Source organism: Sus scrofa, chromosome 14 (assembly GCF_000003025.6).
Source record: "Sus scrofa isolate TJ Tabasco breed Duroc chromosome 14, Sscrofa11.1, whole genome shotgun sequence".
Lineage (NCBI taxonomy): Eukaryota > Metazoa > Chordata > Mammalia > Artiodactyla > Suidae > Sus > Sus scrofa.
The window spans coordinates 136,283,148-136,308,004 of NC_010456.5; the positions used below are offsets into that span (position 1 = coordinate 136,283,148).

Genomic DNA, 24,857 nt, shown 5'->3' on the forward strand with positions numbered 1-24,857 from the left:
AGCCCCTTTCTGTCGTGTGAATAGCTTAGTCACCTGCTAAAAACTGGTTGACCATCCATCTTTTCAGGGTCTGTCTCCATTGAACCTGCCTTGAGTAATGGTTCTCCACAATAATTTACGGAAATTCGTGTTTCTAGGACCTCGGAAGCAAAGACCTGAAAAGGGAGAAAATCAGTTTCGTGTGTCAGATCGTCCGCGTGGGTCGCATGGAGCTGAGGGACAACCACACCAGGAAGCTGACGTCAGGCCTGCGGCGGCCTTTCGGGGTGGCCGGTAATCCGTTTCCCTCCCTTCAGCCTTTCGGGGTCCTCGCATTCGCTGTGAACACGAGCTGATGTCCCCCTTGGACAGGGGGCCGCTTGACTCATAAGCTTTTCAGCAAGAGAGAAAAAAAAAATCTGAGTTCTTCTCTGTGCGGGTTCAAGGTGACAGCCAGCTCAGGAGCCGTGAGCTCCAGCGGAACTCCAGTTTTGTTTCCCTGTGAACCCTTTGAAATGCATTTGGCTTTTAGAGCCATTTTAGGTTCAAAGCAAAATTGAGCTGTGGGGCGAGGGCAGAGGGGTCGAGGGGGCAGTGATCTCTGACCCCCCTGTGTTAATCCCAGAGCGCCTGGCGTTCCTAGAGCTGTAGCGCAGGTGTGTTGCTATAGACACGAAGCAGAGACCTGGGTTTTCTGCTTGAACACTTCCCACCTTCCAGCTGCGGCCGAGGGAGTGCCTTTCATCCTGGGATGTGCGCTTTTGAGCACAAAAGGGAAACAGTCTAACGCGGCAGTTTGCAGCCCAGAGTGTATTCGACAACAATCTGGGGAGCTCGGTGCAGCCCTAAAAAGACAAAAGACAAAAAAAAAAAAAAAAAAAAAAAAGACAATAAATAAATCAAAGATCAGACGCTTTCTTTAGGGCTGCGCCTGTGGCATATGGAAGTTCCCAGGCTAGGGGTCAAGTTAGAGCTGCAGCTGCCGGCCTACACCACAGCCACAGCAATACCAGATCTGAGTTGCATCTGTGACCTAGACCACAGCTCACGATAATGCCAGATCCTTAACCCACTGAGGAAGGCCAGGGATGGAACCTGCATCCTCATGGATACTAGTCGGGTTCATGACCACTGAGCTGCAACGGGAAGTCCCACCTTTTAAACATATATACATCCTTAGGGACGGGATTGTGTAAAAGGAAATAAGTGAGCCTGTTGCTCACTTAGAAGTCAGGTGTGGAGGCTGAGCAGAGATGGAGAACCTGTCCAGCGCCCCTAGGGCTGTTTTGGGGGGTTTCTCACTGTGTTGGGCAGAGCTGGGGTGGAGACTTTCTAGCTCCCAGAGGTGGGCAGAGTCTTTGTGTCTTTGAGCCGAGTTTCCTCAGCTGCACTGTCGATGGATGTGACAGTTTTCTGTCAAGTGTTTTGTGAAACAGGGTCCACAGGTGCCAGCCTGGGGTGGCTGAACCATAGCCACATGATTTCCTGTTTCCGCATTCGGGGACCACGCAGTGACAGGTTTGAGGCTCCAGAACAGTGCGTGGGCCTGGGCCCTCTGCCACCCAGGGCGTAAGTGGATGAAATCAAAGTAAAGATTCAGTTCCTCCATCACACTCGCCCCATTCTAGAGGCTCCTTGGGATAGACTTTTATCATCGCCGCACAAAGTTCTCTTGCCACGTGCATTTCAATCAGTCCCAATCAGATACCAGGCCAAGGGAGTTATTCAGTGGAACTTTGCTGTTTAAGTCTCAGCCCCCTTCGGGCCAGCGTTTTCAGATAACTTAATTTGTCTTTCAAACATGAAACTAAACTTGAATATGAAAAGGTTCCAGCAGACACGTTCTGCGTGTTGTTTTGTCACAAGACGTGCTGATGTTCCTTGGTTCCTTTTCTACGATGATGGCGTTTAAGCAGAACCATCTCTTTTCTTGTCCCCAGTGATGGACGTGACTGATATCATAAATGGAAAAGTCGATGACGAAGACAAACAGCATTTCATCCCGTTTCAGCCGTAAGTATGGAGCAAAAGACTTACCAGATAGCATGTGGAAAATGTATGTTTTGTAATAATTGCCTTTATAAAGTTTTTAGATTCCACACAAATAGGAATTATTTTAAAACATCTATTTAGCTGCTGCTTATAGGGCACGACATTTTTGTAGTCGCAGGAAACCCAGGTTAAAATTTATGGTCTTGGAGTTCCCCTGTGGCACAGGGGTTAAGGGTCCACAGGTGCCAGCCTGGTATTGTCACTGCAGCAGGTCAGGTCGCTGCTGGGGCGCAGGTTCGATCCCTGGCCTGGGGAACTTCCACACGGCACGGGCGCTACCCAAAGAGAAAAAGTTTATTTTCTTGCCAGCAGAAGATGTTTAGATGTGATCCCCGAAGTGCCGCACCACGTGGAACATGCAGAATTACAGTTCTACCCTGAGCAGGAATGTCTCTTGACATAATTGATTTATTCTAGTAGCTGTTCACATTTTCAAAACACAAGACTTTCAGCTTCCTCACAGGAAGTTGCTGTTTTTAAGCGGAAAAAAAACAAACAAACCCACACACAAGGAAAGTGAATTCTTGTGTCAGGTGAGAAGTCGCACAGGGGATTTTGCTGTCTGTGTGTTGTTTAGGGTGGACGATGTCGGTGCTCTGCTGCTTTTATGGTTTGTCTAGTTCTGACCTGACGTCCGTAGAGAGGTGTGGCAGCTCGCAAAGCCCTTGGAGGAGATGCATTAAATCGATTCTCTGATTTGAAGGTAGATCCCGTGGAAAAGGTTGAAAGACTTGGTGTTATTTCCCTGGAGGTGAAAGCCGGGAGGCAGCTGAATACGGCGCTGTGGTCCCTTCAAGGGCACCCGAACACCTTAGACGGAGGCAGAGAGAGGAGGGGAGTTGGAGCGCTTTAGGTTAATTGCCAGCGGCGGCTTTCTCCTGTGCCTGTGAAATCTTAGAAGACCAAGTGACAAGTCGAGTGAGAACGACCTGGCGTAGGGCCTGGCATTCTGTCCTTTCTCCTCATTTCTCTTTCTCCCTACGTGGTTCCAGGTTGAAACCGAATTGCGTTTTAGACAGTTTGTGTTGCTTTCGGGTATTGGCTGAGGGCGTGCGGCGTCTGGTGACCCTACTGGGAGCTGGGGAGACTCCTGTCCTGGGCGGGGGTGCCGCAGGAGCTGTGAGCTCGGTGTCCTTCTGCACCCCTGGTTCTGCCAGATGGAATGCCCCCCCCAGCCCGAGGCTTGAGGACCACTCATTCAAGGGGGAATGGAGTGGGTTTCTTGGCAGGCCTGGAATCCGGTGTGAGAGCATCCGGAACTGTGGCTCGGTAGGAATTTTTACACTCCCCTCGACATGAGAACAACAGAAAACCCTGCATTCGTGTGCTTGAAATTGGGGTGCAGTGTTTTGTTTCTCACCACACGACTGGAGGCAAAGGCTTTTTGTGGCCTCATTGCTTTAGCTGTATTCCTCTGTCTGACGTGGGAGCCACTAGCTACATGTGGCTCTTTAAATTCCTGAAACTTAAATATTTAGTTCTTCCATCACACGAGTCCCATTGGAAGCCTTCCGCACTGCAGGTGGCTCGTGGCTGCCACGTGGGTCGGTGCAGACAGCGTGCGTTTCTGTGGTCACGGCTCTTTTTGTTGGAGCCTGGTGCTTTGCATGCCTGCCTGGTGAGGACAGTTACAAAGGGGGCTCAGTTCTGCAGAATCTGGAAGTTTCTTCTGTAAACAAGGGGAATATCATCTTGAACATGGGCAGACTTTGAGGGAGTACATAAAATACATCATTCTAAAATGCTAGGGTCCAGCCGTGCATGAGAAGAAACATGCAGCCCAGGGCTAATCTGAATGCCGTTTTCGGTGTTAGACCGCCGCCTTTCCTGATGGTCCCCAGTGGACCACTGTGTTGAAATTACCTGTTGCCTCCTAATGTCTTCGGGGAAAAGTCAAGGGAAAAAAAAACCCGCCTGGGTTGTGGTTTGAAAAGCGAGGGGGGTGGCTGTTAGTTTTAGAATCACTAACCTCAATTTCCCTGGGATGCCTGCTGAGCGCCTCCAGAGGGCATATTTTCTGCCGTCTTTTTCTGCCCTTTGGTGAAATGTCCACCTTAAAAATATGATCCATGTTCAGCTCGTCGTAATTTGTGACTCCTTGCTCCGTTAAAGGAAGACTGATACACAGATTAATACTTTCCGTGTGTGAAACCACAGAGAAGCATGATTTGAAAAAAGCCAAAGGAGCAGGGAAACTAGTTCTTTGGGAAATGCCGGGCTAATGAACCCATTTTTCGCTCCATTAGAACTGATTTATGATATCACAGGATAAGTTTTAGGGCAGGAAGCACAGTGTTCATTTCTCTCTCTCTCTCTCTGTTAACTTGCTCAAGTAAATTAAAACAGCCTCAGCTCTTGGAGTAATGTGGGCTCGAGTGACAAATAGCACTTGTCCTTGTTTCCAGAAGTAATTTTATTTTATTTTATTTTTTATTTTTATTTTATTGATTGTCTTTTTGCCTTTTCTAGGGCTGCTCCCGTGGCATGTGGAGATTCCCAGCTAGGGGTCGAATCGGAGCTGTAGCCACCGGCTTAACCACAGCCACAGTTACGCGGGATCCAAGCCACATCTGCAACCTACACCACAGCTCACGGCAACGCCGGATCCCCAACCCACTGAGCAAGGCCAGGGATCGAACCCGCAACCTCATGGTTCCTAGTCGGATTCGTTAACCACTGCGCCACGACAGGACCTCCTCCAGAAGTAATTTTAACCCCTATGTCCGTGACGTATCCTTTCTTGCTCACGAGCTCTCGTGCCTGGCTCTGCTCCCTGGGGTTTCTCTTTGCACATGTCACCTGTTTGTATTTATTCTTTGGTCCTGGTGTGGCTTCTATTAAAAGCTCCGGATCCACGAGTCCGCACAGCACTGATGGTTTATGTTCCCGATGGTGTCCCAGTTTTACTTTTCAGACCTGGTAGTTGTGTGCTCTGAAGTTGGTCCCATTCTTTCCACATTTAACTGTTCTCGGCTACACCGAGTACCTCGTCTCAGAGAGTAGAGTGTGTGCTCCCCAAGCTTCTTTAGCAGTTCGGTCAGAGGGGTCTTTTTATTGTCTGATTTTGTTTTTCCCTTCAAAGCACTCGCCCCTTACCTATGCCTGGGTCAAGAATTATTCAAAGAAATGGTCATAAGCATTCCTTGGGACCCAAAGCTGCCCTCGTTATTTTAAGATACCTTCCCTTTTTAAAAGTTATCTGACAGGAGTCCCGCTGTGGCACAGTGGGTTAAGAATCCGACTGCGGCAGCTCCGGTCGGGTTTGACCCCTAGCCCGGCACAGTGGGCTACAGATCTGGCATGGCCACGGCTGTGGCGTAGGTCACAGCTGCAGCCCAGATGCCCCCCTGGCCCGGGAACTTCCCTGTGCCGCGGGTGCAGCCAGAAAACAAAACTGCCTGAGGGACAGGAGTGGCGCCCTGGCGCATGTGTGTCTCTGGGGATCGGGTCACCCTCGTTTGCTTTACTTCTCCTGTGTGATGCAGCATTTTCCTGATCAATGCTCTTCCCTGTGTCTCCCTTGTCACCTATCCTTGTCCTTTGTCGTGCGTCGACTCATGATGACGCTCTCGCACTCGGTGGTGATGGTCTCTTGTGTGCCCTTGTTCCCGTGACCTCCGGGTCTCGGTGCCCCTTTGTCTCCTGTGGTCTTGGTCGTCCCGTGCCCTCCAGGCTCGCGTTGGACGACGCCCTTCGACACAAGCCTCTGAACATGTCACCCCGTTTCTCACCCAGGGTGGCAGGGGAGAACGATTTCCTTCAGACTGTTATAAACAAAGTCATCGCTGCCAAAGAAGTCAACCACAAGGGCCAGGGTATGTATTGTACCGTTTCGTTGCTCTAATGTCCGTTTACGTGATCGGGGGGCAGTGCCGTGTGCTTGAATTTAGTTTGATGATACTCGTGACGGTGGTGGTGATGGCGGTGCAGATTGATGAGAGTGACGTGATGATGACAGTGGTGGTGATGGTGGGGGTGGGGGTGATGATGAAAATGGGGATGGATGATGCTGATGATGGTGACAACCATGTGGTGGTGATGGTGGTGGTGGTGGTGAGGATGTTGATGGTGGTGATGACAGTGATACTGATGGGGATGGTGGTGGCCATGGTGGTACTGGTACTCCTGATGATGGTGGTGGTACTGGTACCCCTGATGAATGGTGGCACTGGTACCCCTGATGGTGGTACTGGTACCCCTGATGATGATGGTGGCACTGGTACCCCTGATGATGATGGTGGCACTGGTACCCCTGATGATGGTGGCACTGGTACCTGTGGTGGTGGAGGTACTGATGGTGGGGTACTGGTCCCTGATGATGGTGGACTGGTCCTGATGATGGTGGACTGGTACCCTGTGATGGTGGATGGATGATGGTGGTACTGGTACCCCTGATGATGGGTACTGGTCCCTGATGATGGTGGCACTGGTACCCCTGATGATGGTGGACTGGTACCCCTGATGATGGTGGCACTGGTACCCCTGATGATGGTGGTGGTACTGGTACCCCTGATGGTGGATGGTTGATGGTGGACTGGTACCCCTGGATGGTGGCGGTGGTGATGGGTGGATGGGGTGGATGATGGTGGTACTGGTCCCTGATGATGGTGGTATGGTGTGGTGGTGGTACTGGTGCTGGGTGGTGGATGGGTGGGGGGGTGGGGGGGGGGGGTGGTACTGGTGCCCCTGATGATGGTGGTACGGTGCCCTGATGATGGTGGTACTGGTGCCCCTGATGATGGTGGTACTGGTGCCCTGATGATGTGGTACTGGTGCCCTGATGATTGGTACCCCCCTGATGATGGTGGTCCCCTGTGATGGTGGTACTGGTACCCCTGATGATGGTGGTACTGGTACCCCTGATGATGGTGGTACTGGTGCCCCTGATGATGGTGGTACTGGTGCCCCTGATGATGGTGGTACTGGTGCCCCTGATGATGGTGGTACTGGTACCCCTGGTGAATGGTGGTACTGGTGCCCCTGATGATGGTGGTACTGGTGCCCCTGATGATGGTGGTACTGGTGCCCCTGATGATGGTGGTACTGGTACCCCTGGTGATGGTGGTACGGTACCCCTGGTGAATGGTGGTACCGGTACCCCTGATGAATGGTGGTACCGGTGCCCCTGATGATGGTGGTACCGGTACCCCTGATGAATGGTGGTACTGGTACCCTGATGATGGCGGACTGGTACCCTGATGGTGGGTACTGGTACCCTGATGATGGTGGTACTGGTACCCCTGGTGATGGTGGTACCGGTGCCCCTGATGATGGTGGTACCGGTGCTCCTGATGATGGTGGTGCCCCTGATGATGGTGGTTGTGAGAGTGTTGGAAATGGTGATGGCTGATGATGATGGCAGCGGTGGTGATGATGATGCTGATAACAGTGATACTGATGAGGATGATAATGGTGACGCTGGGGGTGCTGGTGGTGGTGGCGGCGGCGAAGCTGATGAGGAGGAGCTCGCAGTGTTGGATGAGGCTGGGTCCCCACTGTCCCTGATGAATATACAGCCCAGCAGGGTTTTCTTGCTGATCGCCTTTGTGAGCCCTGCTGAGAGCCGGCCTCCTGGATGAGCGAAGACTGACAAGGATGCAGTGAAATGTTTGGAGAGAGCCCAGAGTTGATGAGAAACCCACCTCCTCACGGGCGCTTCCTCTGGCTGGTTTCCCCTCGCTGATGTGGTGACCCGACCTCTGCCACACCGTTTTCCGGGGCTCCCCCACCCCTGCCCCTGAGAAAGGGGCTCCGCTGTGCAGACCGACCCCCTCTGTTTTGTAATCTTGGGGATTTCTCCTCCCGGCTTTGCAGTCATCGTTTCTAACCCCACGCTGACAAGTTTCCCAGCAGCTGACCTTCTGTTGGCAGAGGCAATGAATCAATCACCTCGGGCTGGTGACAGCTGGCACTCCGCTGGCCAGGAGGGCTGCCAGGAAACAGGGCTTACTGAAGCACCAACCCCGAGCCCAAGGGAAGTTACCTTCAGAATCGTTCTGACCTGAGGCTGCTTTTAGCATCACTGGGAAAATCCAGGTCTCAGCCCCTGGTTTGAGCCCGACTTAACTACAGAACTTAGGGGACTAGACCTGGTTCTTTTTTTTTAAGGGCCGCACCTGTGGCATATGGAGGTTCCCAGGCTAGGGGTCGAATTGGAGCTGTAGCTGCCAGCGTATGCCACAGCCACAGCAACATGGGATCTGAGCTGGGTCTGCGACCTACACCACAGCTCACGGCAACACCGGATCCTTAACCCACTGATCGAGGCCAGGGATCGAACCTGCATCCTCATGGATACTAGCCGAGCTCGTTTCCGCTGCGCCACAATGGGAACTGCACAGACCTGTTTCATTGTCTCGTTAGCTTATGTCACTAGACAGTCAGGAGACAATTGTCGTGATTCATTTCCCGTTGTTCTAAGGGAGTGTGTGAATCAAGCCTGAAGAATTTTCTATAGGAATTAGCTGCTCCTGTGGCTCTAAAGAGACCCTTGACTTTCTTTTGCCATCCACCACCCCTTTCTCTGGAAAACAACAGCACAACAAAAACTCCAACCCAACCCAAAATGTTAATGAATCGTGGCCTCTGTAGGCAGAGCATTCTCCGCTGACCCAGGGCCGTCTTCTCGTGGATTCCCAGCCCTCCCAATGTGCACTTTAATTGAAAAGCATGGGGAGGTCCACTTTAAGCTGTTTGATCGGAGCCACTCTCGGGCGGGGCCCCAGGCCCTCCAGCTCTCCTCGAAAAGTCATCAGAGTTTTGATAAACATTTATTCCAGAGTCACTCTGGAAAAGTGGTGATTGGTAGCAGGCCCGCAGGAATTTGCTTGGAAAGAGGGCCCAAGGCCCCGCCTCTGTGACTCTTCGTGACCCATAGCCAAGGCTCGTGTCACAGAGACGGGCTGATGCCAGGCGACCCCAATTCATTCCACTCCTGGTGGGGGGAGAAGGGGTGCCCTCAGGTCAGAGTGAGAACTAAGTCGCAAGAATGTTGGCTGTTTCCAGAGGGACCGCTGGTGTCTTCCTGAACCCGCAGGCCCTCGAGTCACGTCCCTAGCTCAGGGTGGCCCGGAAACGGACGTGACGGAGTGACTTTGTCCAGGACCCTCGCAGTGCATTGCAGGGAGAGCTGAGGGCCACGGCCCTTGAATGCAGCACAGAGCTGGCTGCCAGGTTGGTGGGGCCTTGCCTGGTGTGGCCCCCCGCTTCCCTCAGGGGTGCCCCACCACATCGCAGTCAGGAGCAGGGGAGGAGACCGAGGGGGACACGGCCTGTCTCCTCGGACTGTCTGCAGGCTTCAGCCTAGTTTAGGGTTCCATCGACATGTTTGCTCGGTGCAGCCGAGGTTGTCCTGAGGGCAGGGTGCTGAGCTGGGCAGTGGGGAGTGGTCCCCAGGAGCACATATCCAGAGGCGGGCCAGCTGGACAGACGCACACATGTGCCCGCGCACACTCACACGGTAGTCGTGTAAGTGAGAGCAGGTACTGTCATGTTCAGATGGGCAGGTGGGGTCCCGCAGAGCTAGTGAGCGGGAGCAGGCAGGCCAGGCCCCCAGGTCTCAACGATGGAGACCCCGACCTGCCCCGGGACGGGGACAACCTCCCTATCCCCCAGGAGGGAGGCGCTGTCCTTGAAAACCACGGAAAGGGCTGAAGACACTGCTTGGTCTCCTGACTGTGATTTTGTTGTCAGCTTGCTTTGGCTTGTTCTTCCCTCTTACTGTTTGATGGCTGCTCCAGGAGTATTTGATACGAAATGAGTCAGCTTTGTGGCCGGGCACACAGGGCTCACAGGGGCTGGCAGGTCACCTTGCTTCTTGTAGGCATCCTTGAGTCTTGTTTAGAGGGTTTGAAAGTCTTTTTCCCCCTCAGAGAAAGGAGCTGGGCCGTGGCCAGGGTTTTTGTCCCTCCTTTGCTGTGACATTGGGGAATGGGGTCGGGGCTGCCCCGATTGCCGCCGGCCCAGTGTGGGTGGCCCAAAGGTTGCCCGTGGGTGGCCCACGGCCCATGATGTGTGGCTCCCCTTCTGCAGAGCGTGGGTGCAGAACTGCATCCAGGGCAGGTGCAGTTGCCCTGGGTACGTTTATGGGTTCACAAAGCTTCGAATTTACCTCCCAAATTTTCCTCTGCTGTCACCCTTCGGAGCCCAGAAAATGGTAGTCTTCTCAGTCCACTCCCAGAAAAATGCTGCCTTCTCATTTATCTTAAATGTGTATCAGCGCAAAACAGTCACGGGTGCAGGCAGAGGTAACACGTAAATAGCACGTGTTAGGCTGCTCCGTGTGGGCGTCGCATCTCAGCTCTTCAGATGCGGCCGCTCCCCTGTGTCAGGCACCTTCCCCCGGCCCCTCCTCCCTTGCTCATCCACCCCTGCTTGCTTGCTTTTTTCTTTTTCTTTTTTTTTGGCCTTTGAGGGCTGTATCCGCAGCATATGCACATTCCCAGGCTAAGGGTCTACTCAGAGCTGTAGCTGCCAGCCTACACCACAGCCACAGCAACGCCAGATCCTTAACCCACTGAGTGAGGCCAGGGATTGAACCCACGTCCTCATGGATACTAGTGGGGTTCGTTACTGCTGAGCCACGACAGGAATTCCATACCCATGCTTTCTTTTAAGGCGTTGTATTAAAAGCTTCTCATTCTCTTGGGATAGACCATGATGGCAGATAATATAAGGAAGGGTGTGTGTGTGTGTGTGTGTGTGTGTGTGTGTGTGTGTGTGTGTGTGAGTGACTGGGCCACGTTACTGTACAGCATTGTAAAACAACTCTAATAAAAATCTGGAGTTCCCATTGTGGCGCAGCAGAATGAATCTGACTAATATCCATGAGGACGTAGGTTTGATCCCTGGCCTTGCTCAGTGGGTTAAGGATCAGTGTATCCATGAGTTATGGTGTAGGTCACAGACGCCGCTCAGATCTGGTGTTGCTGTGACTGTGGCCTAGGCCGGCGGCTACGGTTCCGATTCACCCCTTAGCCTGGGAACCTCCATATGCCCTGAGGCCCTAAAAAAGAAAAAAGACAAAAAGACAAAAAAAAAAAAAAAACCCTTAAAAAGCTGCTCATTCGTCAAAATTGTTTTTGTGAAAACTTCTATCCATGTTCATTTATTTGTTTATTTATTTTTTAGGGGCCGCACCTGTAGCAGGTGGGAGCTCCAGGCTGGGAGTCAAGTCAGAGCTACAGCTGCCGGCCTAAGCCACAGCCACAGCAACGCAGGATCCGAGCCACATCTCTGACCTGCACCGCAGCTCGCAGCCACGCTGGATCCTTCACCCACTGGGGGGGGGGGCAGGGCTCGAACCTGGGTCCTCACGGACACTCGTCCAGTTCCTTTCCGCTGCGCCCCAACGGAACCTCCTGAAAACTCCCAGAGAGGCACACGATATTCACAGTGTACAAGGTGGGACCTGACTCTCCGCTGCCTGTCCTTCCAGGTCTGTGGGTGACCCTGAAATTGCTCCCGGGAGACATCCATCAGATTAGGAAAGACTTTCCTCACCTCGTGGACAGGACCACCGCCGTGGCTCGCAAGACGGGGTTCCGGAGGTCATCATGCCTGGTGAGGATGGGTTCCCGCAGCCCCTCTGAGCCCGGGCTGGGGCAGGTCCGCGTCGGGGGAGTCGCGTAGCCGGCCTCGAGGAGGGCCGTTCGTGTGGGAGCTCAGGCGAGCAGAGGTTTGGGGTGAAGCCCAGCGTGGCGCTGGGTCCTTGCAGGCCGGGGCTGCGGCCCGCCTGGCAGCTGACCCCTGGGTTCAGGCGCACGGGAGGAGGGTCTCTTGGTCACAGTAACGCAGGAGGGCTGGTGTGGCGTGACCCCTGGCAGTTCAGTAACAGCACGAGAGTTGGGGTGAGCATCTGCTGGGAACCCGGCCCCGAGGCCTTGAGATGGGCTGTGTCGCCAGCGGGGGAAACGCACCTGCCGCCTCCTAAGTAGGCCCACTGCCGTGCCACGTTCTCTTGTGCCTACGGTCCCCGCAGGGTTCTTCTGCCCACGTGGATGAGGCAGCGTGGATGTTTCACATCCGCTACCCCTGCCCGAAAGGACTGAGCGCACCCGCTCGGGTGGCCGTTGGGGCACGGAGGGTGACTGGGAAGGGGCCGGTTTCCAGAGCCGTGCAGAATTCACTCTTAGGCTCTGAGCGTCGGACTCATGACGAGGGAGGACCAAGGTGACATCTCTACGCTGATAACGTAGGTTTGCGGTGATGCTCCCGGGCCCATCTTAGGAGCCTAGGACAGCAGGTCAGTGATCTGGGACTTTAGGTAAATACACCCCATTCTGTTCCAGGCTTTGAAAACCGCCCTTTGGGTAGGTTATGGGTTAAATGTCTCTTCGCCACAGTAGCCTCGGACCCCGCCTTCTGGCCCCAGGGGTGAAAGTGCAGGCTGTCGTCCGGCCTTTGGCCTTGAGTCTCCCCCTTGCCCCGCCGTGGCTCTGGGAAGTTAGCCAACCTCTCTTAGCTGTGGTTTTCTCATCCGAAGAATAAGAATAATGATAGTTCCTACTTAGAGAGTGGGTGGGAGTTAGGGTGCTTTGGGTATAAATCACAGAAAACACAAGGCCAAACGCAAGTGGCTGCACCCTGAGGCTGGCTGTGGGCCATGCGGCTGAGGAGCAGGGACAGAGCCTGCTGCCGGGCAGCCTGGACCACTGCTCTGGTTCTCTGCAGGGCTCTGCCGCGCTGCACCCTTTGTGTAGTGTCCTCATCCTCTGGGGACAGGGCTTGCTGGCTCCCGTCTTCTGCCCACACCCCAGCGTCCTGAAGAAGACAGAATGCTTTCCACCCAGTGTTTCCACACAGGAGGCTGAGGGTCATCCCGCCTGGACTGCTCAGGTCCCCTGGGGACCCTGACAGCAGTGGGCCAGGGTGGTGGTTGAGGCACGTCGGCCACCGGGACCTCTGGGAGGGGTCAGCCTCTCCCGCCTGCAGGGTCGTGTGGGAGAGATGGACGCACACCAGCTGTCTGGAGAGACATCTGATCAGAGAAGGCGGGAGGAGCAGGGAGGGACAGCCCCACGCAAGCTTGGCGAACACGTGGATTCTGTGGACGGCGCCCGTGGTATTTCCACGTGGCACCCGCTCTCTGTGCATTAGTCACAACATGAGTGAACCCCGGCCCAGGCCCGGGTTTTAAGCTTGTTAAACAGAGAGCGGCAGCCCATGTTTGGGTTCATCTCTGATATTTACATGTGACTTTTCAGTTTTCAAAGAACATTCATATTAATCATCTGATTTGATTGTCTTGAGATCTTGGGATGCACGTTACTCTTTATCCTTGACATCTGTGGGATACTTTGTGGTTTGCCAAAAATGCTCCCATTAATAATCCGGCTTGAGCCACGGAAGGATCTTGGAAGCCTGCATTGGTGTTGAACTAATTCCCATCAAGATGAAGCCACAGCCTAAAATCACACGGCTAATGAGGGGTGGAAGTGGGGCCAAGCCACCCCGTGGTTGATGCTTCCTGCAGCTTCCAGCGGCAGGGCTTTGCTGTGTCTGCACAGGGAGAGCTGGTCACTCCGAGCACCTGTGGTCACTTAGCGCCTTGTTTATTTTAGGGCATTTTAGAGACATGCTCTCTCTCCTCCCACTGCCTTTCAGGGCTGCTGTGGGCCATTGTCGACTGTTCAATCAATAGGAAAGTCATCTGACACCGGTTACACCGAATCCTGGCAGCTCCTCTGTGCAGGAGGCAAGCCTGACATTCAGCACATTTAAGAAACTGTGAGGACTTCCTGGTGGCCTCGTGGTTAAGAACTAGGTGTTGTCACCGCTGCTGTGGCTTGGGTCACTGCTATGGCTCGGGTTTGACCCTTGGCCCAGAAATTTCTGGGGCACAGCTCCCCCCTCCCGCCAAAAAAAAAAAAAAAAAAAAAGGAAAGAAAAAGAAAAAAGAAGTTGTGTGGAGTTCCCGTCGTGGCTCAGTGGTTAATGAACCCAGCCAGTATCCACGAGGATGGGAGTTCGATCCCTGGCCTCTCTCAGTGGGTTAAGGATCTGGTGTTGCCGTGAGCTTGGTGTAGGTCGCAGATGTGGCTTGGATTTGGTGTTACCGTGGCTGTGGTTGTTGGCTGGAAGTTGTAGTTTTGATTAGACCCCTAGCCTGGGAACTTCCATATGCCCTAAAAAGACAAAAAAAAAAAGAAAAGAAAAGAAGGAAAGAAAGAAAAGAGAGGGCGGAGAACATGTGTTGCTTGTCTGAATCAAGTCTTCTCTATGCAGCTAATTAATTTGGCTTCCTAGTGGGATGTGAGACGCAGGCTTGTAGATGGGGATAAGGTTATTAACACGCATTTATCTCCGATGACCTCAGGAGGCCCTGGTGTGCAAAGGGAAACCTGGGAACCGTCTCGTTCGCACTGGTTGTGTCCCTTGTAACTGATGGACCTAAGAAGTCTAAACCTCTCACATCGGCTCATAATCATGAGTCATGGGAATCTGCATAGCTGACTGCTGTTCTGGCTTGTTCCGTGTGCTCGGTCGAGGGTTGGGGCTCCTCTAGGGAGCAAGCCTGGCTTGGGTGAGTCACCCACGTTCTCTGGCTGAGTGCCCGCTGGGAGGCCATGGGCACCACCTCTTACCCTTGGCGGGGGAGACGGCTTGAGGGCGTGTCCCCTCAGACCCCTGCCTCCAGCTTGGCAGGACCTGAGCCTTGTCTTTCTTGTCACCTGCACGTTCTGGAGACGTGCATCTCCTTTGCGCTGGGGGCCAGCCGGCTGTGTCACCCCATCTCCCATGCCCCTCCCCGTTCACGACCCACTGGAAGTCCCGGAGTCCTCATGAAGGATCCTGGCGGGGATGAAGGCGCCCCCAGCCCCGCGTGTCTACTTCCAGCTCCTCCCTCTCCCGAATGAGAACGCTGTAGCCCTGAGACCCCTCGTGACTGCCCGTCTATAAACACCGTCTTACTTTTGGGCTGGAGTTACTATCTTGAGGCCAGCAGGAAAAGGGGAGCCTGGGGTTCAGCTACCTCCTGCCCCAGCACATGCTGCTTCTCAGGCTGAGGAGGCCCAGATGACGCCGTGTAGCGCCCCGCCCCCCCGCCACTTTTGTTGTTTGTTTGTTTGGCTGCACATATGGCATGTAGAAGTTCCCAGGCCAGGGATGGAACCAGAGCCACAGTGGTAACAATGCTGAATCCTTAACCCCTGGGCCATCAGGGAACTCCTCTTGTAGCCCCCCCCCGCCCCTTTTTTCTTTTTTACTCTTTAGGGCCGCACTCGAGACACCCGAGGTTCTCTGGCTAGGGGTTGAATTGGAACTGCAGCTCCTGGCCTACACCACAGCCACAGCAACACAGGATCTGAGCTGCGTCTGCGACCTACACCACAGCTCACAGCAATGCCAGATACGTAACCCACTGAGCGAGGCCAGGGATCGAACCTGCATTCTCACGGGTACCAGTGGAGTTCGTTTCAGCTGAGCCACAGCAGGAACTCCCTTGTAGCCATTTTTGATTATGGCTTTGGTGCTTCGATAGAGTTGTTGGAAGGAGAGATTGTATGGACCACGACGCCTTATCCATAAGGCCGTTGAGTGGTGTGTGGTCTGGGAGGTTTAGTCACTTACGTGAGGTCACCCAGCTAACCAGGGACAGGTCCTGGACCGGCAGCCCTTCCTCCTGCCCTTGGCCTCATGCTCCATCCTCCTCGACTGCTCCAGGGTCAGCATCAGCAACCACAGCCCCGCTTCCCTTTTCCAGCCGCTCCTGGGGCGGAGGTGGCGACCCACGGGGATTTCTCTAATAATGACTTTTAAATGAAAGCTTAATTTAATAGTTGGATACATTAAGAGCCAGAATGGAGCAGTCCCGAAAGCAAAAGAAAAACAAGACGCCAAGGGGACTTTTTTTTTCCTTCACGAATCCTTGTTCTTTACCCTGAGAAGGTCGTTTGCTGCTCTTGACAAAACGGGTGTCCCGTGGGAGAGCAGGTGGAGTGGGCATGGGAGGCGCCCGACAGCAGAGCAGCCGCCAGTGGGTTGATGCTTCCTCTAAATCATGGTGCTAACGAAGCTTGCAGAGTTTTCCCTGTCAGACCATTACCAGGGGCTTTGCCTGTTCTCAGTAGGAGGAAGCATGTCGAGCGCGTTGGTTGTGTGCGTGTGTGTAGTTTTCTTTCTTTTGGGGGGGGCACAGTTTAAGGTCTATCTCACTTAACAATGGGCAGATTGGAGTTCCTGTTGTGGCTCGGTGGGTAAGAACCCGACTCGTGTCCATGAGGATGTGGGTTCAATCCCTGGCCTCACTCAGTGGGTTAAGGATCTGGCGTTGCCACAAACTGCCGCATAGGTTGTGGATAATGCTCGGACCTGGGGTGGCTGTGGCTGTGGTGTAGGCCGGCCGTTGCAGCTCTCATTTGACCCCTAGCCTGGAAACTTCCACATGCTGCAGGTGTGGCCCTAAACAGAAAAGAAAAAAGTAAAAAGATGGACAGGTCTTTTCTTCTGCTCCCTGTGGGCTCAGGCAGGATCCTGACAACTGCCTGCCAGGAGGAGAGAAGAACCTTTGCGGAAAGTGTCTCTCTTGACCCCTTACTAGTGCCTGATCCTGGGCATCAACTCGGGGCACGGGCTTGTGGTTCAGAGTCTTTCTGTTCAGCATTGCCAGTTTCCCTTGGGGTGCCAGTGAGTGTTGGGGTATTTGGCTACGAGCCTCCCCAGCTCCCACAAGGGGTGAGGCTGTGGGTTGCCATGGACCCCGGATGCTGAGGGGAACATGGGTCGGTGCAAACCTATTGACGACCTTCGAGAGGCTCGGGCGTGGGCTGCTCATGGGGTGTAGGAGCTCCTGCCCACATGAAGACCAGGCAGACAATTCGGGACCTTGGCATTTTGCTCTTTCTTGCCGATTTTCTGGTGCTGATAAATAGGGCTTCCGTCTTGCCTTTCCGTGCTGAGACTGCTTTGTAGAAAACAGTTCGTCCTCATCTACTACGGTATTTAGTTATCATACTCTGCTCGCAGAGGTGGTGAGTTCGTTTGGCGCAACTCTCGGCGACCCCATGAATCACGGACTGGTCGTAAAGGTGTCCTTTCCCCCTCCAGGTGATGTTCGAAATGATATCTACGTGACGTTGGTTCAGGGAGATTTCGATAAAGGCAGCAAAACCACTGCGAAGAACGTTGAGGTGACCGTGTCTGTGTATGATGAAGACGGGAAACGACTGGAGGTACTTCTTGGCGCAGAGTGTCCCCCGCCGCAGTCCGCCGAAGTTGTCCTTCCTGCAGTTACTTGCTTTGGCCTCCCTTGCTCGAGCGGGCTGGTTTCTACCAGGTCCCGGCAGCCTGTCCTAGGATGTCTCCTTTTTTGCCAACCCCTCATGGTGCCCCACTTGGGGGCCTTGGCCCGATGCTCAAGGGGCGAGAGCCGTCTGCACTCGAAGTGCGGATACTGCTGGTAGCGTCTTTTGAGTCAGGAGGCCCAGAGACATCAGCCCGCTTGCCCAGGGTCCGAGAGCTCAATGAGACGTGGAACGGACGTTTGAATCTGGGCATCTGACCTTGTGCCTCAGTGGCTGGCGGTGGTTCCCCCGACTGCCTCCTGCCTGGTCACCGCAGCCCGCAGGACCAGCGTCCTGGGACGTGCTCGGAGGCCGTGGCCTCCCCTGAGGACCGGAGGCTGAGCCCCAGCGGGTGTCCCGGGCAGCCGCCTCTCTGGACCGTGGCTGTGGCCTGGGGTCCCGTGGGCCATGTGGCCAAGCACAGGGCCCTGTGTGTGCCCCTGAGGCACAGCTCTGCCAGGAGGCGGGCAGCGTCCTTTCCTCTGGGTGGCCGTGTCCGGTGTCCCCACCCTGTGGTGACTGGAGGCCGCGGCCCTGGCCATGTGGCTCTCCTGGATCCGGTGGTCAGTGTGGGTCGCTGGAGGAAGGGGACGGAGTGCTGGCCCTGCCGTTTTGGTCTTTGGTGCTTTACTCCAGCCCCTGAGTCAGTGAGGCAACTTCCTGCAGGTCCCAGGCGAAAGTTACCCGGGGGAGGTGGAGGGCGGTCGCGTCCCTGTCCTGCAAAGCATTAAGGTCCTTAGCGTCTCAGAGCCAGGTTCGATGCTGGCCGCTGGCTTGGATGGATCCGTCCCTGGGTTGCTGCGGGCGTGCTCCTGGGCGGCGGGGTTCCTCGGCATTCCCGGAGCGCCCTGGCTCATCTCCCGGGGATGGGAGGGGTGACGGGTGTGGGCTCGGGGTCTGCGAGGGCTGATGGAACTCTCTATGCCTTCTTTCAAAGCATGTGATTTTCCCCGGTGCTGGCGATGAAGCGATTTCCGAGTACAAGTCCGTGATTTACTACCAAGTGAAACAGCCGCGCTGGTTTGAGACCGTTAAGGTACCGTTTCCATGGTCCTTCGCTCCCTCGGGCCCGTGAGGAATCGCTCCTTTGCACCCCGAGGAGGTCCCCACCTCCCACCCGCCGGGGGCAGCCCGCCAGCGGGCACCCTCAGCGGGCTCCGCGGCGCCTTCCGCAAAGTCGTTCAAGGTTGCCAAGGAACCACGCTGGCATCTCTTGGAATATATTTACTCTCATCTCCTTCTGGACATTAAAACGGGACTTTCATGGAGACAAATGACAGAGTCCTTTAAAGATGGATTTCGTCTTTCTTTTCTCGGTCTGTTTTACGTGTGGCATGCTGTCTTTGCACCAAATGGAAAAACATAGAGGTGACGATACAAAGGGGACATCCCTGAGGAGACAGATCCTGCCACCGGGGTCGTGGTGCCCTGAGGTTCCTAATACAGCCTGCCAGGCGCCCCCGCAGCCCCCCGAGGTGCACCAGCCCCCACACCGTGGGCTTGGGCGCAGAAACGCCAGCCAGTGGCGGGCTCAGGAGTACAGGTGTCAGCTCGCAGATTAGGGACAATCTTCGCTTAAAGGCAGCATGTGTTAGCTCTTTTTTCTTTTACCGTGAGTCACCAGAGGACAGCCGAGGGCAGGTCCCCATGGCTGTGGAGGGAACACAGGCACCTCTGGATCGGGGCTAAAAACGAAAATGGCAGCTTTCAAAAATAGACTCTTCACAGTGACAGGACATTTCGAAAAAAATGCGGCGGTCTTGCCCGGTCCACTTAGCATCCTGGACAATGTTATCTTGCGTAAATTTTCTGAAACCTACAGGGGGTTAGGTGTTCATGGTATCTTCACCCTGCGGTGTGGACACGTGTAGCGTTGTACAGGTGCATCTTTCCTGAAGGTGCCGCCGAAGGTGCTCAGATGTCCCTTTTGATTCTGCAGGTGGCCATTCCCATCGAGGACGTGAACCGCAGTCACCTCCGGTTTACCTTCCGACATCGATCTTCGCAGGACTGTGAGTCACCTCACCCTTGGTGGTCCCATAGTTTTCATGCCCTCGCTCTGGATTGTTCTAGAATGTGGTCGTGCCCTCGCTCTGATGTTCTAGAACGTGGTCGTGCCCTCACTCTGATTGTTCTAGAACGTGGCTATGCACTCGCTTTGATTGTTCTAGAACATGGTTACCGTGACACTAGGAGTTTGTTTCCCAGGGGAACCTCTTCCTGGGAAATGATGAGCTGGTCATGGGAGACCCTTCATTTCTTCGTCTTTCCAGTGACGTGCACTACTTCCTGCTCTCCCCTCTCAGGCTCTCTTGCCCACTTGCTTTGAGATGCTCTTCCATCCACCAGAAGAGTCACTGAGATATAACCCGTGGGTTTCAAAAATGCTCTTTGCGTTGGAATCAAGAACCTTGAGACCTTTGTGCCTTTGCTGGCAGCTGCTGGTGCCTGGAGCTCAGGCAGACCTTTTCTTGTCCCTGTTGGTGCAGGCTTGGCTGTGGTGCCAAGACTTTGGGAGGAAAGAACAGGTGTTCCAATCACTCACCTTCCAGAAGGATGTTTGCCTTATCACAGGTGTTGAGTTCATTGTCTGCCAAGGACGTGGCCCTGGGCTAGACACTAAGTACAGTGTCCCAAAAGGAAGGTAGACCCCTGCCCTTCGTGGTCTGTCTCCATCTGGCATTGAGTTAGGATTTGGGAAAATAAGTGACAGTGGAAGTTGGCTACAGTGCGGTGGCATCAAGGGAAGATGTGGTCTGGGTGGGTATTTGTCACGGAGGACCCCATGGGGGCCAGAGCCACACAGGTGGGGGTTCTTACAAAGCCTTGGCTCTGGGGGTGGCGCCCCTGGACAGCAGAAACTGGTGGTCGGAGCACCTGTTTGGACATGTTAACTAAGTGTGCTGGCACGGGTGCTTTCACTACATCCCGTAGCCGGGCCTCGCCGCGATGCCATGTAGAATCAGTATCATCCCTTCCTGTGTCACAGGTGAGGCTCCGAGACTCTGCCTCAGAGGCCCAAAGTCACCTACGGGTCCCTGGAGGGAAGGGCTGCGGTTCACACCCCAGCCCGTGTGCCCCCATGTCACACTCTCCAGCCTCTGGTTTATACCCCAGCCTGCGTGCCCCCATGTCACGCTCCCCAGCCTGTGGGGAGCGACGAGGCTTCTGCCGTCACCTGGTCTTTGTTTAGCACCTGCTGTGTCCACAACTCACTGAGCGTGTTCTCGTCTTGCGGACCTTGGGTGTGGGTTGAGGCTTGAGACCAGCTTGCAAGAGACAAGTGGAGAAGGGCAGCCTGGGGGTGTCCCTGAACCAGACAGGTGCCGGTGGGCAGGGGCGGGACCATGAATGGGGGACACTTTGGGGCAGGGGAGTCCTCTGCCCTGGGCTGGAGGGCGAGTCGGGCCGGCACCCACACACCAGAAATCAGAAAGAGCAGGGGTGGGAGGAGGCCGAGCTGAGCGGGCTGCAGGGGAGGATGGGCCGGGCCCCCACTGCGGGGCAAGGACAGAGTCCTGGAATCCGTGGAGGACCTGTCTCAGAAACACGCCCCCCCCTTATAACAAGCTCATTCTCTCTAATTAATAGATTACACCAGGGCAGAGGGATTTCTTCTGTAGCTTTTTAATTTTCAGAATCCTTGTTTTTCTTGTCAGTTTTACGTACTCGTTATAGACACGGTGCTATCACCGGACATACCGTGACACATTTGCATAATTAATGAGGTCTCCCCGGCCACAGCTTGTGGGGTTTGGGAAGCACATTGAGAAGTGTGATGCTGACGAAATCCCGGGTGTCCGCTGCAGGAGTGATGCAGGCCACCCTGTGCCTCTGCTGCGGCCTTGGCTGCGACCTTCTAGGTCTGAGATGGAAGGAACTGAAGCCACGCTGCATCCGTGCCCACCCCCCACCCCCCCCAGTCCCCCAGCAAATACTAGCTGCTTTACTCCTTGAGGAAGCAAGGGACGGCATTGCTCACGCTGGGATCTGTCTGTGGGGCTGGAAGGTTTAGTGCTGACGCTCTAATATATTTCTGCAAATCACCAGCGATTCCAGATGGTCAGCTGGTGTTGTCCATGAATGCGGGCAGAGGTGTGGCTTCCGGGGCCTGCCTGAGCCTGCCAGGAGCCGAGTTTCCCTCCTTTATAGGGGCTCGGGTGGGTGGGACACGTGACCTTCTCCTGTGGCTCCTGACGTTTTGTTAATTTTTTGTCTGCCTCGTAGTGACTGCTAGTGAGCTTATAACCAGGAGCCCATCTCCTGGGTGGGAAGATGCAGAATAGGAATAAAGGGTGCACTTTAAAACTTAGGATCGGGGAAGCCCTTGCTGACAGGTATGGCCGTGTGTCCTGAACCATAGCTGCTCTCATGCAGACCTGTTGTTGTTGTTTTCATCGCGGCCCAAACGTAAAAGGATCCCTTCTTTCTCATTTGCATACTGAGATGTTTTACATTTTCTAGACCCTTTTCACAAAGTTAATTTTTTGATTCCTCAGGTACATAGTTTTTGCTTTTATCCCCCCCTTTGTCTTGGTTGGTCCGTCCGTCATCCATCTCATTAGCTGGCATTTATTGAGCACCTACTATGTGCCGGATCCTGGTGGACGCCAGGAATGCAAAGATTAATGAGACCTTCATCTCACACACTGGCACCTGAGAGTAAATATTTTGAGCCTCTGAGTCAAGGTGGGTGGATGTATGCTTTTTGACCACTGTCCTTTCACTTCTAAAAACACAATCTGGGAGTTCCTGTTGTGGTGCAGTGGTTAACGAATCCGACTAGGAACCATGAGGTTTCGGGTTTGATCCCTGGCCTTGCTCAGTGGGTTAAGGATCCGGCGTTGCCGTGAGCTGTGGGATAGGTCACAGACGCAGCTTGGATCCCATGTTGCTGTGGCTCTTGTGTAGCCTGGCAGCTACAGCTCTGATTCAACCCCTAGCCTGGGAACCTCCGTATGCCGTGGGAGCAGCTCAAGAAAAGGCAAAAAGACAAAAAAAAAAAAAAGTAAAAATAAAAAATAAAAACACAATCTGGGCTATATATACTTTTAAAGGTATTTTCTAGCTCTGAAGCTCAGTATTTCCATGCTGTATTCAGATGGCGTTGTGGGAAATTCATCACAAATCAGTTTCTTCTGTCCAGACTTCTCATCTGTCTCTACCTGATCTGCTGCCTGCCCCTCGGGGAACCCTCACTGCCCACCACTCACCAGCCATCCTGGCTTTCAGCCCCCAAACAAATTGGGCTAGTCCCACTTGAGCACCTCTGTATCCAGTCACCTCTTTTCCTGATAGGTTTCCGTCTTGCATCGTATGCCGTCCATCTTCTCAGACCTTTTCCAGCCACCCAGCTGGGTGGTCCCTGTTCCCACTGTCACCCTTCACCCAACCACCAACGTTTGTTTTCTTTGTGATCTGAATGTGTTTGTTGGCATCTCCCCAACTAGGACAAATATTTATTGGGTACCTAATACATAGCAGGAACTATTTCACGCACCGGGGAAATAGCAGTGAAAAAAACACACAGCATCTCTGTCATGCAGAAGTCCAGCGGATGAAACCAACAGTAAACAACACATTCACACACGTGCGTGCGCGCACACACACACACACACACATACTCTCGTCACAGGCCTGGTAACCTGGGCGTGATCAGGTGGGCTATCTTTCTCCACGTGGGAGCCACAACACGACACCATAGCCTGGGTGACTTAAACGACAAGAGACTTACCGTCTCACTGTTTGGGAGGCTGGGAGTCTGAGAGCAGGTACGACGAGGCCGGGTTGTGGGGAGGACCCTCCTCTGGGTTGCAGACGGCCGCCTCTCGCTGTGAGCTCAGGGCTCAGATGGCCCCTTCTTAGTATAGGGCACCTGTTCTGTGGGGTCAGAGCCTCACACTTGTGGCCTCACTGAGCCTGAAGCACCTCCTTACCTTAGACCTTCTAGTCACACTGGGGTTAGGCTTCAACGTGAGGCTCTGGGGACACAATTCAGCCCATAGCAACTGTCAAGAAAAAGCCATCGGTTGAGTGGGAAGCAGGTGACCAGGTCACCCACTGTCCTGGGCAGGTGGGTCACTTCGGAGCAGGTGACCAGGTCACTCACTGTCCTGGGCAGGCCGGTCACTTCGGAGCGGGTAACCAGGTCACACACCCACTGTCCTGGGCAGGCCGGTCACTTCGGAGCAGGTGCTACTTGGGCAGCACTTTGTGCAAAGGGAGGGACTGAGTCTCGCCCACAGATTCTGGGGGGAAGAACGTTCTCACCAAAGAGAATGAGATTTGACATCCGGGGGTTTCGTCCACCTGTCACTTACCTGGTGGACGGCGTGAGGTAGGAATCCATCTATGTTGTTTCTCCGTGTCGGCAGTGCCCTAGGGCAGGGTCTGCCCCCTCCGGTGGCCTCTTGCCACGGCCTGTGTTTTCATACCCCGTCCGTTCCCATTGGCCTGCGAACCCGTGTTAAAAGCCCCCCGTCGACTCTTGGATTTCAGCACTGCAGGCTTTCCTCCACGTTCCTCTTCAGAACCATCCCCCTGCTGTTGGCTCTTCGCTCTAGAATCGGTTTTCAACTCCCAAGAGGAAACGCCCCCGTTGATTTTGACTGGAACTGCTTTGAATTTAGAGATCGTTTGAGCACAGCTGATCCCTTCCCACGTGGACCCTTCTCTCTCCATCTCCGCACGCTGATGCCGCCACAGAATGTTCTCCGGGTCTCTAGCTCCATGTAGTTCTGTTTACGTTAACCGCGGTCCACACCGTGTCGCGATTTCGTGCGGAACGGCAGCCCCCGCCGCCCCCGACGACGGTGTTATTTTGATCGGGATGGCCATTGAGAAGGGGTATTGATTTCCATTGCAGCTAAGGACAAGTCTGAGAAAATATTTGCCCTCGCTTTTGTGAAGCTGATGAGATACGACGGGACCACCCTGCGCGACGGGGAGCACGATCTGCTCGTCTATAAGGTACGTGGTTCGCGCCGCTCACGCGGTCCCGTCCGTCCCGCGGGGCTTCCCGGCCGGAGCTGGCTCGTCCCGGCTTTTTGGTGAGCCAGCCTTGCTCTCTGGCAGCATTTCCTTATGCAGACATTGCAGATGACCAGCTTCTGTGTCTGTAATGAAAGCATAGTTGATTTACAGTGTTGTGCCAGCTTCCACTCTACAGCGAGGTGACCCCGTCACACATAGGTAGACATTCTTCGTCTCATGGTATCTTCCATCGTGTGGGTGACCGGCTTTGTCACTGTTCCTAAGGAAAGAAGGTGATAAACAACAGCACACGAAGGGCTGTTTAAAAAAAAATAATCTGTGACCTCGTGTCCCTTGCAGCAACACGGAAGCACCTAGAGGTGATCATTTTAAGTGAAGGACGTCGGACAGAGAGACAGCATACGCTGGCACCCACGTCTTGGGAATGTAGTAAAAAATAATACAAAAGGACGGATTGACGAAGATAGAAACACACTCCCAGTTGTTGAAATCAAATTTATGGGTTCCAGAGGGGGAACGTGGGAGGAGGGCATAAATTAGGAGGTTTGG

General features: G+C 54.1%; 1 protein-coding gene across 1 annotated transcript in view; it reads left to right on the forward strand.

Moving 5' to 3' along the window:
- Positions 1-24,857, forward strand: part of DOCK1 (dedicator of cytokinesis 1) — a 545,742-nt gene that overhangs the window by 83,401 nt on the left and 437,484 nt on the right. The window contains 9 exon segments of the mRNA XM_021072613.1: positions 138-273; positions 1,920-1,992; positions 5,704-5,846; positions 11,468-11,563; positions 11,566-11,592; positions 17,080-17,204; positions 18,253-18,351; positions 19,255-19,327; positions 24,181-24,284. Of these exon segments, the coding sequence (XP_020928272.1) occupies positions 138-273; positions 1,920-1,992; positions 5,704-5,846; positions 11,468-11,563; positions 11,566-11,592; positions 17,080-17,204; positions 18,253-18,351; positions 19,255-19,327; positions 24,181-24,284 (876 nt within the window).